Source organism: Bos mutus, chromosome 3 (assembly GCF_027580195.1).
Source record: "Bos mutus isolate GX-2022 chromosome 3, NWIPB_WYAK_1.1, whole genome shotgun sequence".
Classification (NCBI taxonomy): Eukaryota; Metazoa; Chordata; class Mammalia; order Artiodactyla; family Bovidae; genus Bos; species Bos mutus.
Genome location: NC_091619.1, coordinates 75,892,175 through 75,910,310, shown reverse-complemented (window position 1 = coordinate 75,910,310; position 18,136 = coordinate 75,892,175). Strand labels below are relative to the sequence as shown.

The 18,136-nt window shown below is 40.1% G+C and overlaps 1 protein-coding gene across 1 annotated transcript in view; it reads left to right on the top strand.

The window, feature by feature from the left end:
- Positions 1-13,851, top strand: part of IL23R (interleukin 23 receptor) — a 78,625-nt gene extending 64,774 nt beyond the window's left edge. Inside the window, exons 8-11 of the mRNA XM_070364563.1 lie at positions 51-140; positions 2,930-3,035; positions 7,565-7,655; positions 11,345-13,851. Of these exons, the coding sequence (XP_070220664.1) occupies positions 51-140; positions 2,930-3,035; positions 7,565-7,655; positions 11,345-11,995 (938 nt within the window). The 3' untranslated portion in view covers positions 11,996-13,851. The remainder of the gene's footprint in view (positions 1-50; positions 141-2,929; positions 3,036-7,564; positions 7,656-11,344) is intronic.
- The last annotated feature ends 4,285 nt before the right edge of the window (positions 13,852-18,136 follow it).

Below are 18,136 nucleotides of genomic sequence, written 5' to 3'. Positions count from 1 at the left end.
AACCTGAGTGCAAAGAATGAAAAGCTTATACTATTTTCTTTTTGTTTAAGTTCCTCAGGTCACAATGAAATCATTCCAACATGATACTCAGAATTCTGGACTTCTAATTGCTTCCATCTTTAAAAAACACCTTACTTCTGGTAAGAAAATACTGCTTAGGTTTGTTGAGTAGTCTTAGCAATCATTCATTTAAATGCTCCATACTGAAAAATCACGTTAGGCATAAGTTCTTGATAGTAAGATATGCCACATGATTTACACTGGAAAATAACCAATAAAAATCTGCTTAAAATTGATTTTAAGGAGTGTTTTAAGTAGATTCTGCTGGCTTTTGCTCTGGGTTAAAAACATGTTCATTTCAGTTGGTGCTGGGGCTCAAGACCTCAAAAATTCTTCCTAAAAAATATCATTATTTAAGTGTTTACCTTGTGCTAAAAGTTTCATGTACTTCATCTTTTTCAATCTTCAAAATAACTTCTTGAGGTAAGTGTTATGAGTCTATTTTACAGATGGGAAAACTGGAACTCAGAGACATTGAGGAACTTATTTGAACTAAAATTCAAATCTGATTTTCCAAATCCTAAAGTCTATTGTGCTCCTTCTCTTACACAAACCAGCTGCCATTTTATTTGTTAGTATGACTAGATATTTTCCATTGATAAGCATATCAAAATGTTTTAGGCATAAAAAGATATGAGATCAGGTTGTGGAACATTTATTTCCTTGCACAGAAATATGGCAGGAACAGTATAAAAACTTTTGCAGACAATATTGATGTTCTTTGGATTTTTATTTATTTATTAAAAAACATTCTGTGTTGCCAGGCACATATTCTAAGTCACTATTTTGAGTATTGGGGAATAGGCAGTGAAAAAAATGAACAAAGCCCGTCTTCATGAAGTTTCTTGTCTAGATAGATGAATGTGTTGGGAGGAGGTAAACAACAAACAAAACAAGAAAAGTAAGGTGGCAGTAAGCGTTATAAAGACCAAGCAATGTAAGGGTACTCTAAATTTTGTATTATGTGAATCAATTATGAGCCAAGTGCTTAGGTTCCGTAAAGATCCCTAATTACAGATGCTTACACAGACCAGCACCTTGGTATTGCTGTGGGAACTGTGGAGGCTAGGAACTCATGGCTGCTCTATTAGGTAGACATCATTTTACAGAAGAGGAAACTTGAGCTTTGGCAAGTTCATTATTATGCTCTGAGGTTACAGAGCTGATAAATGGCAGTATCTAATTGGAACCCAGGTATCTCGGCTTGTACTTTTGGTCACTCTGCTCTACTCCTCACACCCCTTTACCTGATCCCATGTTAACTTAGGATTCTCCATCATCTTCTAGGCTCTAATGTCTGGCAGTCAGTCCTCCCATTAGTGGCTTGAAATTCTCAGCACTAGTATTTTATTCCTAGGAAAACACTAACTCCATACCCCACAGGGACTAGGAGTGAACTAAGCCACATTGACCCCAGCCCACCAGCTGGCTTTAGGAGAGGGGCTGGACAGCCTGGAGACCCCCAAGTGTATGTTAGGTGCAGCTGGGAAATAACTAGGGTAGGGCTGATTCAGTGCCTGTCATGTAGTAAATATCTGATCAACGTTTGTCAAAGGGAGGAAGGAGGATGAAGGAGACAATACACAGCATGGCTTAGATGTCCCATGTGACAAATCATGTCTCAATTACAGTCTACTTTTGAAAACAGAAAATAAGGTTTTTCATGTACTAGGGAGAAAATGTGGAGAAGGCAATAGCACCCCACTCCAGTACTCTTGCCTGGAAAATCCCATGGACAGAGGAGCCTGGTAGGCTGCAGTCCATGGAGTCACTAAAAGTCGGACATGACTGAGCGACTCCCCTTTCACTTTTCACTTTCATGCATTGGAGAAGGAAATGGCAACCCACTCCCGTGTTCTTGCCTGGGGAATTCCAGGGACGGGGGAGCCTGGTGGGCTGCCGTCTATGGGGTCGCACAGGGTCGGACACAACTGAAGCGACTTAGCAGCAGCAGCAGCAGCGAGAAAATGTGACGGGCCTGGCAGGTAATACGTGTTGAATATATTATTTATTTAAAGATTTCAGGTGATTAATTCTACTTCAAAATTCAAAATAAGCCTTGTTTCTAAAATAAAATATCAGTGCAAAATATATGACAATTTGAATTTCTCTCTTGTATATTGCTCTAAGTAGAGTGCCCTTTTTCAGCAGGAAGAAATTCATGAACAGTCAACTTTGAAGAATGGTGACAAACTGTACATAACTTCTGTCTTGTACAAAAGGTTAAACAAACCAAAAAAAACCTCAGTTGTGATTGTGGCCAGCTTTAGCCTCTGTCACAAGCAATTGGGAATTCTCACTTGTGTCAGACAAACCAAATGAGGTTCATCACTACACTTTTTTAAATATAAAATATGCAAGCACAAGCTCATAAAAAATGTCTAACACTGACCACATTTGCCAGAGACTCAATTCCAGAAACCCGCTGACCTCAGATCCGTGCAACCCAATCTTCTCAAACAAAAGATACTGCTGTGCAGTTTGGAATGGCAGTCACTTTACAGCCCGAGGTAAAGGTTAACTTTATTTCTTCTTCCTGTTTCCTTTGAGATTAATGACCTTCACTTGGAGCAGAATAGAGAGAACAGTGATTCTGGTATCACATGTTGTTGTTCAGTCGTGTCCAACTCTTTGTGACCCCATGGACTGCAGCATTCCAGGCCTCCCTATCCCTCACCATCTCCAGGAGTCTACTCAAACTCATGTCCATTAAGTCAATGATGCCATCCAGCCTTCTTATCCTCTGTCACCCCCTTCTCCACCTGCCTTCAATCTTGCCTAACATCAGGGTCTTTTCCAATGAGTCAGTTCTTCACATCACGTAGCCAAGATGGAAATTATAGCTAAAATTATTTTTCTTTCCTTTCAGACAACAGGAAACAAGACATTGGACTTTTATTAGGAATGGTCTTCTTTGCTGTTATGCTGTCAGTTCTATCTTTGATTGGGATATTTAACAGATCGCTTCGAACTGGGTAGGTTTTTGTTGAATTTGTTTTCTCATTTAGACCATATATTTGTACCATCAAAATGTAGTCAACTATGTGATTTATTTTAAAAATTCATCAACACTTTTCCTGAGAAAAAGGCAAAATAAAAGGAACAGTATTTAATGAGTATGCATCCATGCCAAAAAGTGAAAGTGAAAGTCGCTCAGTTGTGTCCAACTCTTTGGGACCCCATGGACTATACAGTCCATGAAATTCTCCAGGCCAGAATATTGGAGTGGGTAGCCTTTCCCTTCTTTAGGGGATCTTCACAACCCACAGATCAAACACAGGTCTTCTGCATTGCAGGCAGGTTCTTTACCAGCTGAGCCACAAAAGAAACCCGAAAATACTGGAGTGGGTAGCCTATCCCTTCTCCGGGGATCTTCCCCACCCAGGAATCAGACTGGGGTCTCCTGCATTGCAGGTGGATTCTTTACCAACTGAGCATCAGGGAATCTATCCATGCCAAACTCTTTACAAATATCATTCATTTAATCCTTGCAACAACCTGCCAGAAAAGCTGAGTGACCTATTTTACAGATGATTTAGATGAAGTGTAGAGAGGGTAAGTGCTCAAACCAAGATCACCAAACACTAAGCCAGGAGTCCAAAGGCAGCTGACATCTCAGCCCATGTTCTTTCTGTCCCTATGCAGTCTTCTCAATGTGCCTCAAGTCTGTCTACTGTGCCTGGATTCTTCACAGTAGTTAAGCTGTAAACTGATTCAAGTTCTACCCAAATAAATCCCCTGAGTCAGTCTGAAGAAAAGTGTGGCAGTGTCTGAATTCATCACTTTGAACCAATTTTGTTAGTGTTTTAGCAGCCTCATTGCACATTCTCCTTCAGTTCAGCCCCATTTAGCAGCCCCATTTGCCCATTATCCTTCAGTTCAGTTCAGTTCAGTCACTCAGTGGTGTCCAACTATTTGCAACCCCATGGACTGCAGCACGCCAGGCCTCCCTGTCCATCATCAACTTCCAGAGTTTATCAAACTCATGTCCATTGAGTCAGTGATGCCATCCAGCCATCTCATCCTCTGTCATCCCCTTCTCCTCCTGCCTTCAATCTTTCCCAGCATCATGGTCTTTTCAAATAAGTCAGCTCTTCGCATCAGGTGGCCAAAGTACTGGAGTTTCAGCTTCAACATCAGACCTTCCAATGAACATTCAGGACTGATTTCCTTTAGCATGGACTGGTTGGATCTCCTTGCAGTCTAAGGGATTCTCAAGAATCTACTCCAACACCACAGTTCAAAAGCATCAATTTTTTGGCGCTCAGCTTTCTTTATAGTCCAACTCTCACATCCATACATGACCACTGGAAAAACCACACCCTTGACTAGACAGACCTTTGTTGGCAAAGTAATGTCTCTGCTTTTTAGTATGCTATCTAGGTTGGTCATAACTTTTCTTTCAAGGAGTAAGTGTCTTTTAATTTCATGGCTGCAATCACCATCTGCAGTGATTTTGGAGCCCAGAAAAATAAAGTCAGCCACTGTTTCCATTGTTTCCCCATCTATTTGCCATGAAGTGATGGGACCGGATGCCATGATCTTAGTTTTCTGAATGTTGAGCTTTAAGCCAACTTTTTCACTCTCCATTTTCACTTTCTTTCATCAAGAGGCTCTTTAGTTCTTCTTCACTTTCTGCCATAAGGGTGGTGTCATCTGCATATGTGAGGTTATTGATATTTATCCCAGAAATCTTGATTCCAGCTGGTGCTTTCTCCAGCTCAGCATTTCTCATGATGTATTGTGCATATAAGTTAAATAAGCAGGGTGACAATATACAGCCTTGACATACTCCTTTTCCTATTTGGAACCAGTCTATTGTTCTATGTCCAGTTCTAACTGTTGCTTCCTGACCTGCATACAGATTTCTCAAGAGGCAGGTCAGGTGGTCTGGGATTCCCATCTCTTTCAGAATTTTCCACAGTTTATTGTGATCCACACAGTCAAAGGCTTTGGCATAGTCAATAAAGCAGAAATAGATGTTTTTCTGGAACTCTCTTGCTTTTTTGATGATCCAGCAGATGTTGGCAATTTGATCTCTGGTTCCTCTGCCTTTTCTAAAGCCAGCTTGAACATCTGGAACTTCATGGTTCATATATCGCTGAAGCCTGGCTTGGTGAATTTTGAGCATTACTTTACTAGCGTGTGAGATGAGTGCAATTGTGCAGTAGTTTGCATATTCTTTGGCATTGCCTTTCTTTGGGATTGGAATGAAAACCTTTTCCAGTCCTGTGGCCACTGTTGAGGTTTCCAAATTTGCTGACATATTGAGTGCAGCACTTTCATAGCATCATCTTTCAGGATTTGAAATAGCTCAACTGGAATTCCATCATCTCCACTAGCTTTGTTCATAGTGATGTTTCCTAAGGCCCACTTGAAGGTGAGTGTGAGTGATCACACCATCATGATTATCTGGGTCGTGAAGATCTTTTTTGTACAGTTCTTCTGTGTATTCTTGCCACCTCTTCTTAATATCTTCTGCTTCTGTTAGGTCCATACCATTTCTGTCCTTTATTGAGCCCATCTTTGCAAGAAATGTTCCCTTGGTATCTTTAATTTTCTTGAAGAGATTTCTGGTCTTTCCCGTTCTATTGTTTTCCTCTATTTCTTTGCATTGATTGCCGAGGAAGGCTTTCTTATCTCTCCTTGCTATTCTTTGAACTCTGCATTCAAATGGGAATATCTTTCCTTTTCTCCTTTGCTTTTCACTTCTCTTCTTTTCACAGCTATTTGTAAGGCCTCCCCAGACAGCCATTTTGCCTTTTTGCATTTCTTTTTCTTGGGGATGGTCTTGATTCCTGTCTCCTGTACAATGTCATGAACCTCCATCCATAGTTCATCAGGCACTCTATCCATCAGATCTAGTCCCTTAAATCTATTTCTCATTTCCACTGTATAGTCATAAGGGATTTGATTTAGGTCATACCTGAACAGTCTAGTGGTTTTCCCCACTTTCTTCAATTTCAGTCTGAATTTGGCAATAAGGAGTTCATGATCTGAGCCACAGTCACCTCCCAGTCTTGTTTTTGCTGACTGTATAGAGCTTCTCCATCTTTGGCTGCAAAGAATATAATCAATCTGATTTTGGTGTCGACCATCTGATGATGTCCATGTGTAGAGTCTTCTCTTGTGTTGTTGGAAGAGGGTGTTTGCTAGGACCAGTTCATTCTCTTGGCAGAATGCTATTAGCCTTTGCCCTGCTTCATTCTGTACTCCAAGGCCAAATTTGCCTGTTACTCCAGGTGTTTCTTGACTTCTTACTTTTGCATTCCAGTCCCCTATAATGAAAAAGACATCTTTTGGGGGTATTAGTTCTAGAAGGTCTTGTAGGTCTTTATAGAACCATTCAACTTCAGCTTCTCCAGCGTTACTGGTTGGGGCATGACTTGGATTATCGTGATATTGAATGAATATTTTTTTCTCACTGTATCAGTATTCTGTATAAAAACTTTACTACAGTATCATGAATTTACCAATTTGTTCTAATTTTAGGTATGCTAAAGGATATGAAATAGTAAAAGAAACTGAACCATAAAATATTGTATAAATATATGTAAAGAAACTAGTTTTATGCTACAATTCAAGGTCAAGTTGAGCTAGCAAAGTCTGTGCAGCCATTTTGATTGTTAATTAGTTGAAGTTCTTACAGAAGCTGCATAAGCAGATAAGCAAGCCTGATTGTGTGGTGCATTGTTAACATGTAATAATGTGCCAGAGCTCACTGTAGTCTTTTCTAAGCTCCCAACCTAAACTCCCAAGACAACCTCTTTTCTCAAATCAGTGTTTACATAAATGTAGAAAGTGCTTTCAACACAGTGGCAGTGCCAAGGGGTAGCTTCGGAGGAAAAGTGGGATGTTCATAGCTTCTCCCTCTTCTTTCTGTCACACAACCCCAGAGATCCTTAATAAGTACACAAGTGAAGTAAAAACTGGTGTTCTCTCTGTGCCATACAACTGAAAGACAATTTCTCCAGGCTCCTACTCTGACCACTTCCCCATAAGGGAAGTTTGTGGCTACCACTCTCTCTCAACCTTATTTAGAATCATTACAATTAGAGGAGCACAAATATTATAGTTTTCCTATATGACATTCTCTTTAATATTTCTTTATGGTTATGCTCCCCTTGGAAAGTTTTACATTTATCCCTAAAGTTTTACAAACTTTTCCACACTAACGTCTCCACTTATAATGCTTTGCCATATTTAACGCATGTATAGTTTCACTTCCTGGGTGGTTCTCCCACTTATCTTGAATCTAGCATGAGTGCTTTGGAATGTTCCGACTCCTTGGAGGCAGAGCAATATGGAGAAGAGGGACATCTGAAAAGATCCTGAATCAATTTCCCATATAACTTTTAAAGAGATGGAAATCTTAGTTCCTGCATTGGAAATTTTAACTTTTATTATGTATTCTATTCTAGTTTATTTCCTAATCTCCAAGATGATTGCGGCACCAGTCCTCCAGTAAGATACTTATCTTAATGTGTCATTTTTTGTTTTTTAGAATTAAAAGAAGAATCTTATTGCTAATACCAAAATGGCTCTATGAAGATATTCCTAATATGGAAAACAGTAAAGTTGTGAAAATACTTCAGGTAATCAAACACCATTAAGTACAAACTAAATGGCAGCTGAGACCAAGAGCACAGTCCAATAGTTAAAGTAGAATTTCCATTAAAATAAATAAATGTGTGTGCATATTTGCACAACTGTATAAACATATGCAGAAATAAAACTGTACATATTTCAGATCATACTTAAGAGAGATGGGAGAATGGGTTAGGGGAAGAAAAGAGAGATGGAAGAGAGAAGCAATGTTATTCAAAAGAGAAAAGTGAAGAACAAGATTGTAAGCCAGGTGCCAGAGCTACTTGGTGGCCAAGCAATTGGTAGGTGTCCCCAGAGATCGAAGGGACAGGGAATAAAATCTAAATAGAAGGAGCCTCAGAGACACAAAGGGGCTTCTGTTTTACACGAGTTGGAGAAGCAGGTGGAGCCCAAGGAAGATACTACTTTGCTCCTGAGACCCAGTGGAATTCGAGAAGATGGATGTGAGGAGACTGTGGCAGATGGTGTCACCAGGGGTAGATCAGGTCTCCAGTTCAACAAAGAATAGAAGGTTGTCCTGGGAAGATCCTGAGGCAATAGGGGATCTTGCAGGTTTTGAAGGAGCAGCTGCTGGTTATGGAGGAGAGGGAAGAATCTGCTATGTGTGCTCTTAACTTTCTGGCTCTCTGGCCTGGCTGTCAAGGGGCTCAAAACTCAGTTGATTGGACAGACACATCATCTAAGCATTGAAATGCAGCAACGTAGTATAGTGAAAGAAATGAGACCAAACTTGATGCGAATGTAGAGGAAATATATTAAGAGATGGGAAGGAATTGCTCAGGAGAGACAGAGAACATTCAAAATAGGGAGGCTACATGAGCAAAGGTGCAGAGGTGAGAAGAGCTTGCTGGGTGTGGCTTTGTGGAAACATTTGATGTGAGGAGTGGCTGGAATAATGGGGGAATGCAGAGTGGTTGCACAGAGTCAGACATGACTGAAGTGACTAAGCACTGCATGTAGAGTGGATCAGGGCACAGGAGGTCTTATTATGGAACTCAGACTTCATTTGACCAACCAACAGTTTTCAAGCTTAAATTTATTTTTAGCCTAGGGACCCTCTGTTCAAATGATGTTGAAGTAGACAAGTATTGCAAAACAAGTAAAAGTGGTTCTGTCTGGAGATCTAGTGAGCCCGCTAATCAACTCCTTTCAGAGCCCTAGATAAGTCCTTAAGGCAACAGTTCTCAGCCTTGATTGCATTTTAGAATCCTGATTCCCAGGCCACAATCTTTTGAGGGAGACCAGGATCTTTGGGGAGGAGGGCTGATGTAGGGAGACCCAGGTGTCAGCATCTTCAAATTTTCCCATGTGAATCCACTATACAGCCAGTGTTGAGAACACTGTTAAGGGTTTGAAAACCACTGTGAAAAATTAGCATTGTGAGGGGTGGGCAAAGTGTCAAGAAGCAAGAGTCCTCAGTGCTGACTTTGTAGAGGGCTTATAAGGAGTGTAATGTGCCTATGGAATATTACAAGGAGCAGGTCACCAGTGGTCCATCCAAGGGTTCAGTTAGAAGTGAATAGAAGATAAAGAAGTGGGGATGGACGTGGAGACATCTTTTGATGAGTGTAGACTAGAAGAGAAGTAAGAAAGGGGCTATGCTGACACATGGTCAAATGCTCTCAGTACTGATGGTACTGATGCAACCTATGTGTAACAATAGCTACAGAGCAGTGTGGACTCAGAATTGTATTTGTACTAAATTGGGTGGGCTTGAAAGGACTAGTATGGGGTGGCAGAGGTAGGGCAAGGATTGAGCAAGCAAGACTATGAAGGGTTGAGGAGGAAAGGCCTACCATGAACAGGAGGAGGGATCCTTGTCACTGGATACTTAAAGGAAAGAGTGTGGACGTGGTTGACTCTAAGGAGGTAATGTTGTACATAGTGAAGGGGTGGTCTGGAATAACTGAACCCATACATAGAATAAAGTAGTTAACAACTGGCTGAAGGGCAAGTACACAGTCAGTAAACTACAGCTGATAAATCCTGTGGTCTTGATATTCATTCCACTTAGTCACTCTGTCTTGTTCCCCTACTAGTTATCCTGGGGAACTGGGAACACTCTGTGGTTCAGACAATTGTCCCTGACCTCGCTGTGATCAGATTCTCCTCTTCCTTCAGTGTCCTCACTCTGGACTAGTCCTTGCTTTGTGTCCTTCACTGTGGTCTGACCCCTATGTACTTCTCCATTCAGCTGCCAACCTGAAGAGGGGAAAAACACCCCCTTCCTCTTGGTTTACAATAGCAAATCTGGTTCCTTTGACTACATCTGATCCATGACTGTATGTCTGCCCTTCCCAACACAAACCTAGCAAAGGCCCTGGGGAGGCTGAGTTGAAAAAAATTTAATGATATTTCACCCTGCTTTATTCAAGGTCTTCCTTTTGCCAAGCTTCCTTCCCATCCTGAGCTCTTGGAATTAGAAATGAACCTTAGGGTTTCCTTCAGATGAGGTTTTGCTTTCTGCCAAAAGACTAAGAGGTGGTAGTCTAGTCAGTTCAGGATGCTCAATAGAATACCACAGACTGGGCAGCTTAAGTGGGAAGTCCAAGATCAAGACACAAGCAGATGTGGTTCCTAGTGAGAGCTCTCTTACAGACGGCTGTCTTCTTGCTATATCCTCAGATGGCAGACTGAGAGATCAGTTTTCTTGTGTCTTTTCTTATGAGAACACTAATCCTATTTATGAGGGCTCCATTCTCATGACCTAATTACCTCCCAAAGGTCCGACCTCCTAATATCATCACAGGGCTTCAACATATGAATTTTGGAAGGACTCAAACATTCCACAATAGCGGGCAGCTATAATTTTATAACTATGTTGGGTGGGAGTTACTTGCCCCAGGAAGCCACCCATCAGGTGGAAGGCCATGAGCCCTTCTCTTACCAGAAAAGTCATCAGGCTTTTATACAAATAAAAACTATCTTCACCCACCCTCCTGACTGATCACCACAGACATGTCTGAATTGTGAGCAGCTGCCCATCTTTGGAGGCACAACCCAAAGCATTTACCACAACTTTATTCTCAAATGGAAGCAAAACAGGATTTTCTGTGCCCTTTTCAGTTCAGTTTAGTCGCTCAGTCTGTCCAAAACTTTGCGACCCCATGGACTGTAGCACGCCAGGCCTCCCTGTCCATTGCCAACTCCCAGAGTTTACTCAAACTCATGTCCATTGAGTCAATGATGCCATCCAACCATTTCATCCTCTGTTGTCCCCTTCTCCTCCTGCCTTCAATCTTTCCCAGCATCAGGGTCTTTCAAATGAGTCAGTTCTTCACATCAGGTGGCTTTTATTTAAGCAACAAAGTATTTTCTTCTAGTAAAGCTCTATAATATTACAAAATATTCCAAAATTTTAAAAGGCACTGAGATAATATGTAAGTTAACAAGCAGAAGGCTTCTTTCTCTTTAAAATTCATAAATAAAGACATGTGCTTACAGCATGGATTATTTTTATTACTCCTTTCCTCAATCCCTTCCTGGGAGAATTTAACAAACCTTTGGAAAGGAGCAGAGTAACAAGACAAAAGTAGGAAATCATATGGGAAGAGAAACACTATGAAGAAAAGCAAGGGGGAAAGGAAAGTCGAGGGAAAGCAAAATTCTAGTCCTCATTTACCCAGTTTGCTCCTTTAAATGTCTTTTGTAAAATAAAAGTGTCTTTCCTTCCTAGGAAAGAAATGAGTTTATGAATAACAATTCCAGCGAACAGGTCCTATATGTTGATCCGGTGATTACAGAGATAGAAATCATTCTCCCAGAAGAAAAACCCATGGGCTACAAGAAAGAAAACAATACAGGATGCCTGGAGAGAAAAGAGAGCCTGGAGAAATCACTACTCACCGACACTACAGTTGTTTATATTCCTGATCTCAACACTGGGTATAAACCCCAGATTTCAAGTTTTCTCCCTGGGGGAAACCATCTCAGCAATGATGATGAAACAGCTTCCTCAATTCTGGAACCACCAGCTGATTCCTTAAACTTGGGAAACAATGCCAGGTTTAAAAAATATCCTGATTTTGCTTTTTCTGTCTCAAGTACAAATTCACTAAGCAACACACTATTTCTTGAAGAATTAAACCTCATTTTAAATCAAGGAGAATGCAGTCCTCCGGACATGCAAAACTCAATAGAGGGGGAAACTGCCATGCTTCTGGAAGATGCATTACTGAATGAAACTATTCCAGAACAAACTCTGCTGCCTGATGAATTTGTCTCCTGTTTGGGGAGCATGAACAAAGAGTTGCCATCTATTAATTCTTACTTTCCACAAAATATTTTGGAAAGCCACTTCAATCGGATTTCACTCTTAGAAAAGTAGATTTGTGTAGTCAAAAGCTGCCTTGCAATCTGAAGAGGGCTCTCTCTCAACACAAATTTAATTCTGCCCAATTTTTTTTAATTAGAGAATTAAGATCCAAAGATGAAACATACTTCATGGCCACAAAAGCAGCAGAAATATTAGAGAAGACTTCTATATTTTAAAAAATGTTTCAACTATATCTTTTAAAAATTTTCCTCATTGCAAGACACTAAAGAGATCTCTCTGTATGAAGGATAAATAATGCAAAATATATGGTAATGAAATAAATGCAGAAAATAGTTTTTTAAAATCGAGCTATTAGTATTTGCTTACAAGAGGAAAAACAAGTTTAATTTTCATTTTATTACTTAGTAGATAAAAATATAGCCCACAAACAACCAAACAAGTAAGGGATGGAAACAGAGGAACAATTAATTACATATTTACTGTGTTTTTTTTTTTCTACTGCTTTCTATTCAGGTATTAAGAATGTGACCTTCCTTGTTTTGATTTTGGACTGAGAGAGTTGTAAACAGTGATGTGTGGAAATCATGAGGTGGTTGTCTTCATTCTAGTTAAGAGTGACGACGTTGTTCTTCTGTGGTGTAGCTGATGTGTTAATTACAGAAATGGCAACCCACTCCAGTATTCTTGCCTGGAAAATCCCAAGGACTGAGGATCCTGGTAGGCTACATACAGTCCATGGGGTCGCAAAGAGTCGGACACGACTGAGCGACATCACTTCACTTTCAGACTTATTGAGGTAGAAGAAGCAGGATCAACAAGGTGTAATTATTTCTTTTGTATTGGATGTCTGTCAGAAAATTATTGTAAAAACAGGTGTATTTCCAAATCTGGGATGGCAATACTTGCCACACCTGTCACTGCCCCATAGTCCATGTGTCCTATAAACACCATTAACACATCACCATGTGCCTTGCTGCTGGCCCTAAGGTGACCTCAGAATCCTCTCAACAAAGGACTCCTGATGACCACAGCCAATAAGGGCTGGGGTTGGAGGTGAGCTCTCTGCCAACCAGGTCAATATTGGAAGTGGGTAATCTTAAAAACACAAAATGCATATTTTTAAGCTGAGAAATGGTAACCAGCAGACTTTTCTATTATGATTAATTTTTACATCAAGGGGAAATTTTTTCTAATGATCAGAGCCATTTGAAAATTGAGCAATTACCGACTGAATTTCTCTTCCTCTTCTAACAGTTGTCAGTGATAATTTATATTCAGATTAAATAGTTTAATTTTACTGTGCTGCTGCTGCTGCTAAGTCGCTTCAGTCGTGTCCGACCCTGTGTGACCCCATAGACAGCAGCCCACCAGGCTCCCCCGTCCCTGGGATTCTCCAGGCAAGATCACTGGAGTGGGTTGCCATTTCCTTCTCCAATGCATGAAAGTGAAAAGTGAAAGTGAAGTCTCTCAGTTGTGTCCGACTCTTGTGGACTCCATGGACTACAGCCTACGAGGCTCCTCCATCCATGGGATTTTCCAGGCAAGGGTACTGGAGTGGGTTGCCATTGCCTTCTCCTTAATTTTACTGTACCAAAGCAGTTAATCAAAAAAGGACCAGTGTTCAGCATATTGAGCAAGCTAGTTTGTTTTGTCTTGGCTTTTGAAAAAAAAAAAAAAACAACCCCAAAGTAGTTTTGTCATTAGATGTCCCCATGAGGAGGATGACCAAATATCCTGGCTTATCCTGGTTTTTGTTAATTGTGGGCAGTGTGCCCTTTCCTTCTCAGAAGCATCCCTTTGGATGATAAATCATTTGGTCATTCATCATTCTAGTTATGAAAACTGCTAATGTCCAACATATAATTTATCACAATTCATTTATTTGGCTTTTTGGACAATCCTCTTTATTTTACTTTATATCATTTACTAAAGCCATTGTGCTCCAAAATGAACATTACTGTTAGTGTTAAAAAAAATGTATCTTTTACTGTGAAATTCTATTTGTCCTAAAATATGTATATATTTGTTGTATTTTACATATTCAGAAAGCTGTATATTTTAAATCACTAACAAAATGCTAATATTAAATATCTTGACTTGTAAATGATCATATGCTTTTGCTTTATTCTTACCTAAAGGGAGAATATAATGAAGCAAAGATGCAGGTAGTATTTGAGATAGAGATAACGAAAGACCAAGATGAATCTTTGATGTTTACCAATCTGATGAAGACATCTGTTAACAAGTAAAGAATATTTTCAGAGTATATTTCAGTATAAGTGTAACCTGCCACACATCAAAAAAGCTTTTGTCAAGCTTAAAGGATTGAAGCACTATCTGATCTTCTGTGTTTGTTTCAATGCAGTCGGTGCCTCCTTTACAACATCTCCTTCTTGCCCCCTGGAGCAGGAAGGAGCTGCTTTCTCTCGTCACAGTGTCTTCCTACACCCGCATCATATTTAGCACAGAGGAGACACTTCCAGTTCCACCCATGCCACTGACCTTGCTGGTCCCAACAGGCTAAAAATGGAGGCTATACTTACGACCAAAGCAATGTGCCTGCCATTGTCCCAACTCAGAGAAAAACTTAACTGCTTCATCACCATGCAAACTTGATCAACAGAAAAGGGTTTTCTTTCTTGGATTCTTTTATTCAACAAGTTTTCACTGAAGCATTGAAGGCCCCTACTCTGTGTAAGGCATTTTTAATTAATATGCTCAGTTGCTCAGTTGTGTCCAACTCTGCGGCCCCGTGGACTGTAGCCCACCAGGCTCCTCTGTCACCGGATTTCCCAGGAAAAAATACTGGAGTGGTAGCTATGTCCTCCTCCAAAGGACCTTCCCGACCCAGGAATCGAACCCCAGTCTCCTGTATTGCAGGCAAATTCTTTTATCATCTGAGCCACCAGGGAAGCCCTGCCTTCCCTGAAATGATATCGATGTTAACAAAATCAGCCAAGTCCCTGCAGCCTTGGGGCTTCTATTCTAGAAGCAAGAAGCATAAAATCTTTGCCCTTCGGGAGCTTATATTTTGGTGGGGAAGGAGGTGATGATAGGAGGTGGAGAGAGGCAGAAAAAATATATAAAAGAAAAATGCCACATAATGAGTGCCATGAAGAGACGTAAAATGGGATACTGTAGTAGAGAGGCACTTAGTGGCCACTCTGTGACGGGCAGTCAAGGAAGGTCTCTCCTAGGAGGGAACATTGACACTGCAGTCAAAGTCACAGGTAGGAGCTGCATGTGAGAATCAGCTTGCCACTGACAGGTCCCTTTCAAAGAAGAATTCTCCAGTAGTTAATGTCTCTACTTCTCTCCCTTGTGGACAAGCTGCTCTTAACTGCAGCCCTTTGCCACCTTTCCCTTCCTCAGCCAGAATTTTCTGTAGCTTTAGGGGACAAGTGTGTATCTTTTCATCTTTCCATCCAGCTCTTGGACTTATTAACTTTCTTTCTCTGAGTCTCAAAGTCTTGCTAAGTTTCTGCTTCCTAAATGAATGTGTTAAACGTATTGGTGTGGGTTAAAGAGAAGAAGGAAGAAAGAAAGAGTGAGAAAAATGTCCCTGGAGATACCACTGAGTGGAAAGAAGGGGAGAGAAAGATAAAGAATGAAAGGTAGACTAATATGCAGGATGCTGAAGAAAAATGGAATGCCTTGGTTCTGGACAATACTGAAGCTGATTAACAGATTTCCAGTTTCCTTCTGGTCATGTATCTTCTTTGGCCCTACCTCCCTTTTCTTACATAGAAGCAATATGGGGAGGAACATCTGAAGTACAATTTGAGAGTATCTTCTTGATTTGTGTGTGTGTTTGTGTGTGTGTGTGTGGTATGTGTGTGTGTATGCTTTATCCTTTTTTAAATTAGGAATTTGTTTTTACCAGAGTTAGAAATAACATCGATGGGACTTCCCTGGTGGTCTAGTGGTTAGGAATCCGCACTCAATGCAGGGGGCCTGGGTTCAAGCCCTGGTCAGGGAACTAGATCCCACATGCCATGACTAAGAGCCTGCACAACCAAATAAATTAAAAATGAGAGAGAGAGAGAGAGAAAGAAAAGAAATAACATTGATGCTGTAAGAGGGCTTTGGTGTTCTAGCACGCGGTTCTCGGGTAACGTGGGTTGTTGTTTGGCCTTCCAGGTTCAAACAACAACCCAGCTTCTTTTCTTTCCTTATATTTTCAGTCCCTTTGACATAGAGGCAGTATATGACTGTGGCACAGGGCAGAGGTTTTCAAAAGTTAAGTTTAGCAATTGACCCTTTTTCTCCAATGAAATCTGTTGCAGAAGCCCCAAATATAAAACAAGTGAAAGCAAATCTTCTGTTGAAACAGAGGGTGAAGTGCATGCCTGTCCCATTGCCTCTCCTCTGCCACTGCAGCAGCCTATCCATCCATGCACAGTGAAAATCCAAGGCTGAGGAATCTCTAGTCCACACATGGTGATCTGGGTCCTAGCCCAGCCCTGAGAAGCCTGTACCTCAGGATTGTACTAACCTCTCCCTCTCAGCCACAAGGCTGCTACCCAGACAAAGGGAAACAGAACTTCCTGGAGCCTCGATACACTCTGAATGTAAAAAGCTTCCTCTCAGAGACTGCTAATAGAGGTGGTACTATATGCAGTAATTAACTTGTTTCTTTGCAATTATTTCATCATAAATGTCTGGATTTTGTTCAAGTTTATGTTCTCTTTGTGATCACTAAGAATAAAATATTGTGTTGTGAATATAATTAGATTTTATAAACCCAAAGACTGCTGAATTGTGCTGCAGTTTATCTCTCTATGAAATAATTATACCAATTATAGGAGGTGATGTTTTAATGGAAAACATTACCCACTTGGAAGACTCTACTGATTTAAAATAAAAGAAGTGATTAAAAACAATTTATGGATCTCTCTTGGGTAAGAGCATGAAACTAATATAAAATAATTGGATTCTGATTCCTGGAGTGGATTGTGTGCAACTTTCTTGGATGCTATAGTTAAGGCAATATTATAAGAAACTTTAAGAAAGATTTGATACAATGTTATTATGTCTCTTTCCCACTGCGAAGATCATACCATTAAATTCCAATTATGTTTCATGTTAGGATTCTAGCTATTTTGCTAATTTTACTTTTCAACTTAATTTAGGATAAATACTCTGCATCTCTTATATACAGAATTTCCATCAATTTTCTGAAGATGCATTTCCTTTATATTTATGTTTGGGACAATAGCTTATTATTTAATTCTTATAATTAACATTTAGCAACAAATTAAGAACATATTCTTAAATCATCCCTTTTTGTTTGGGGTAGGAAAAGGATTCTGACCTCACTTTATGAGAAGAAATATATATGTACAGACTAAGCAAGTATTGCAGAAACAGTTCTTGAGATCATTGGTTCAAATATTCAAGCAAAACAAAATGCTGTTTCTAACCATAAAGGCATACCTAAAATTAGTGACTTTGTCAGAGCACAGGAAGGAAATCATAAACAGTCAAACACTAGAACCCAAGTGTGAGATGCGGAAGTCAATAAACCTGACTGCTTTCTTTCTGGTCACATCCTGCCTGAGAATTTTATTAGAAGTGAGTGACAAAGAAAGGGTACAATGGTAATTATATATATATATATATATATTTAAGCTATAAAGTTATACATGAAAAACCACTTTAAAAATCTAAGCTATGCCAATATAAATGGAATAGAAAGTAACTGTCCTCTCCATATCCCTCCTTCCCATATGTCATTCCCATCATCAAAAACAGTGACTCTCGACAAGTTAAAAGAAGCGCAGGTTTAATCCCTGGGTCAGGAAGATCCCCTGGAGAAGGGCATGGCACTCCAGTATTCTGGAGAATCCCATGGACAGAGGAGCCTGGCAGGCTATAGTCCACGGGGTTGCAAAGACTAGGACATGACTGAAATGACTTAGCAGGCATGCACACACAAGTTAATGGTTTTCTTTCCAGTATGTTTTCTACCTAAATGTTAACATATGGTATTTCTCTGTGACTTGTTATTTTCACCTATCAATATATCTTGGAAATCTTCACATGTCATTATATTTAACCTTTTCTTATTCCTTTAAGCAGTTGCATAGCATCCCATAAAATAAATATATTTTAATATACTTTACCTATTCTCCTGATAACAGACATTTAGATTGTTTCCAATTTTTCACAAGTACACCTACTCCTGTGATG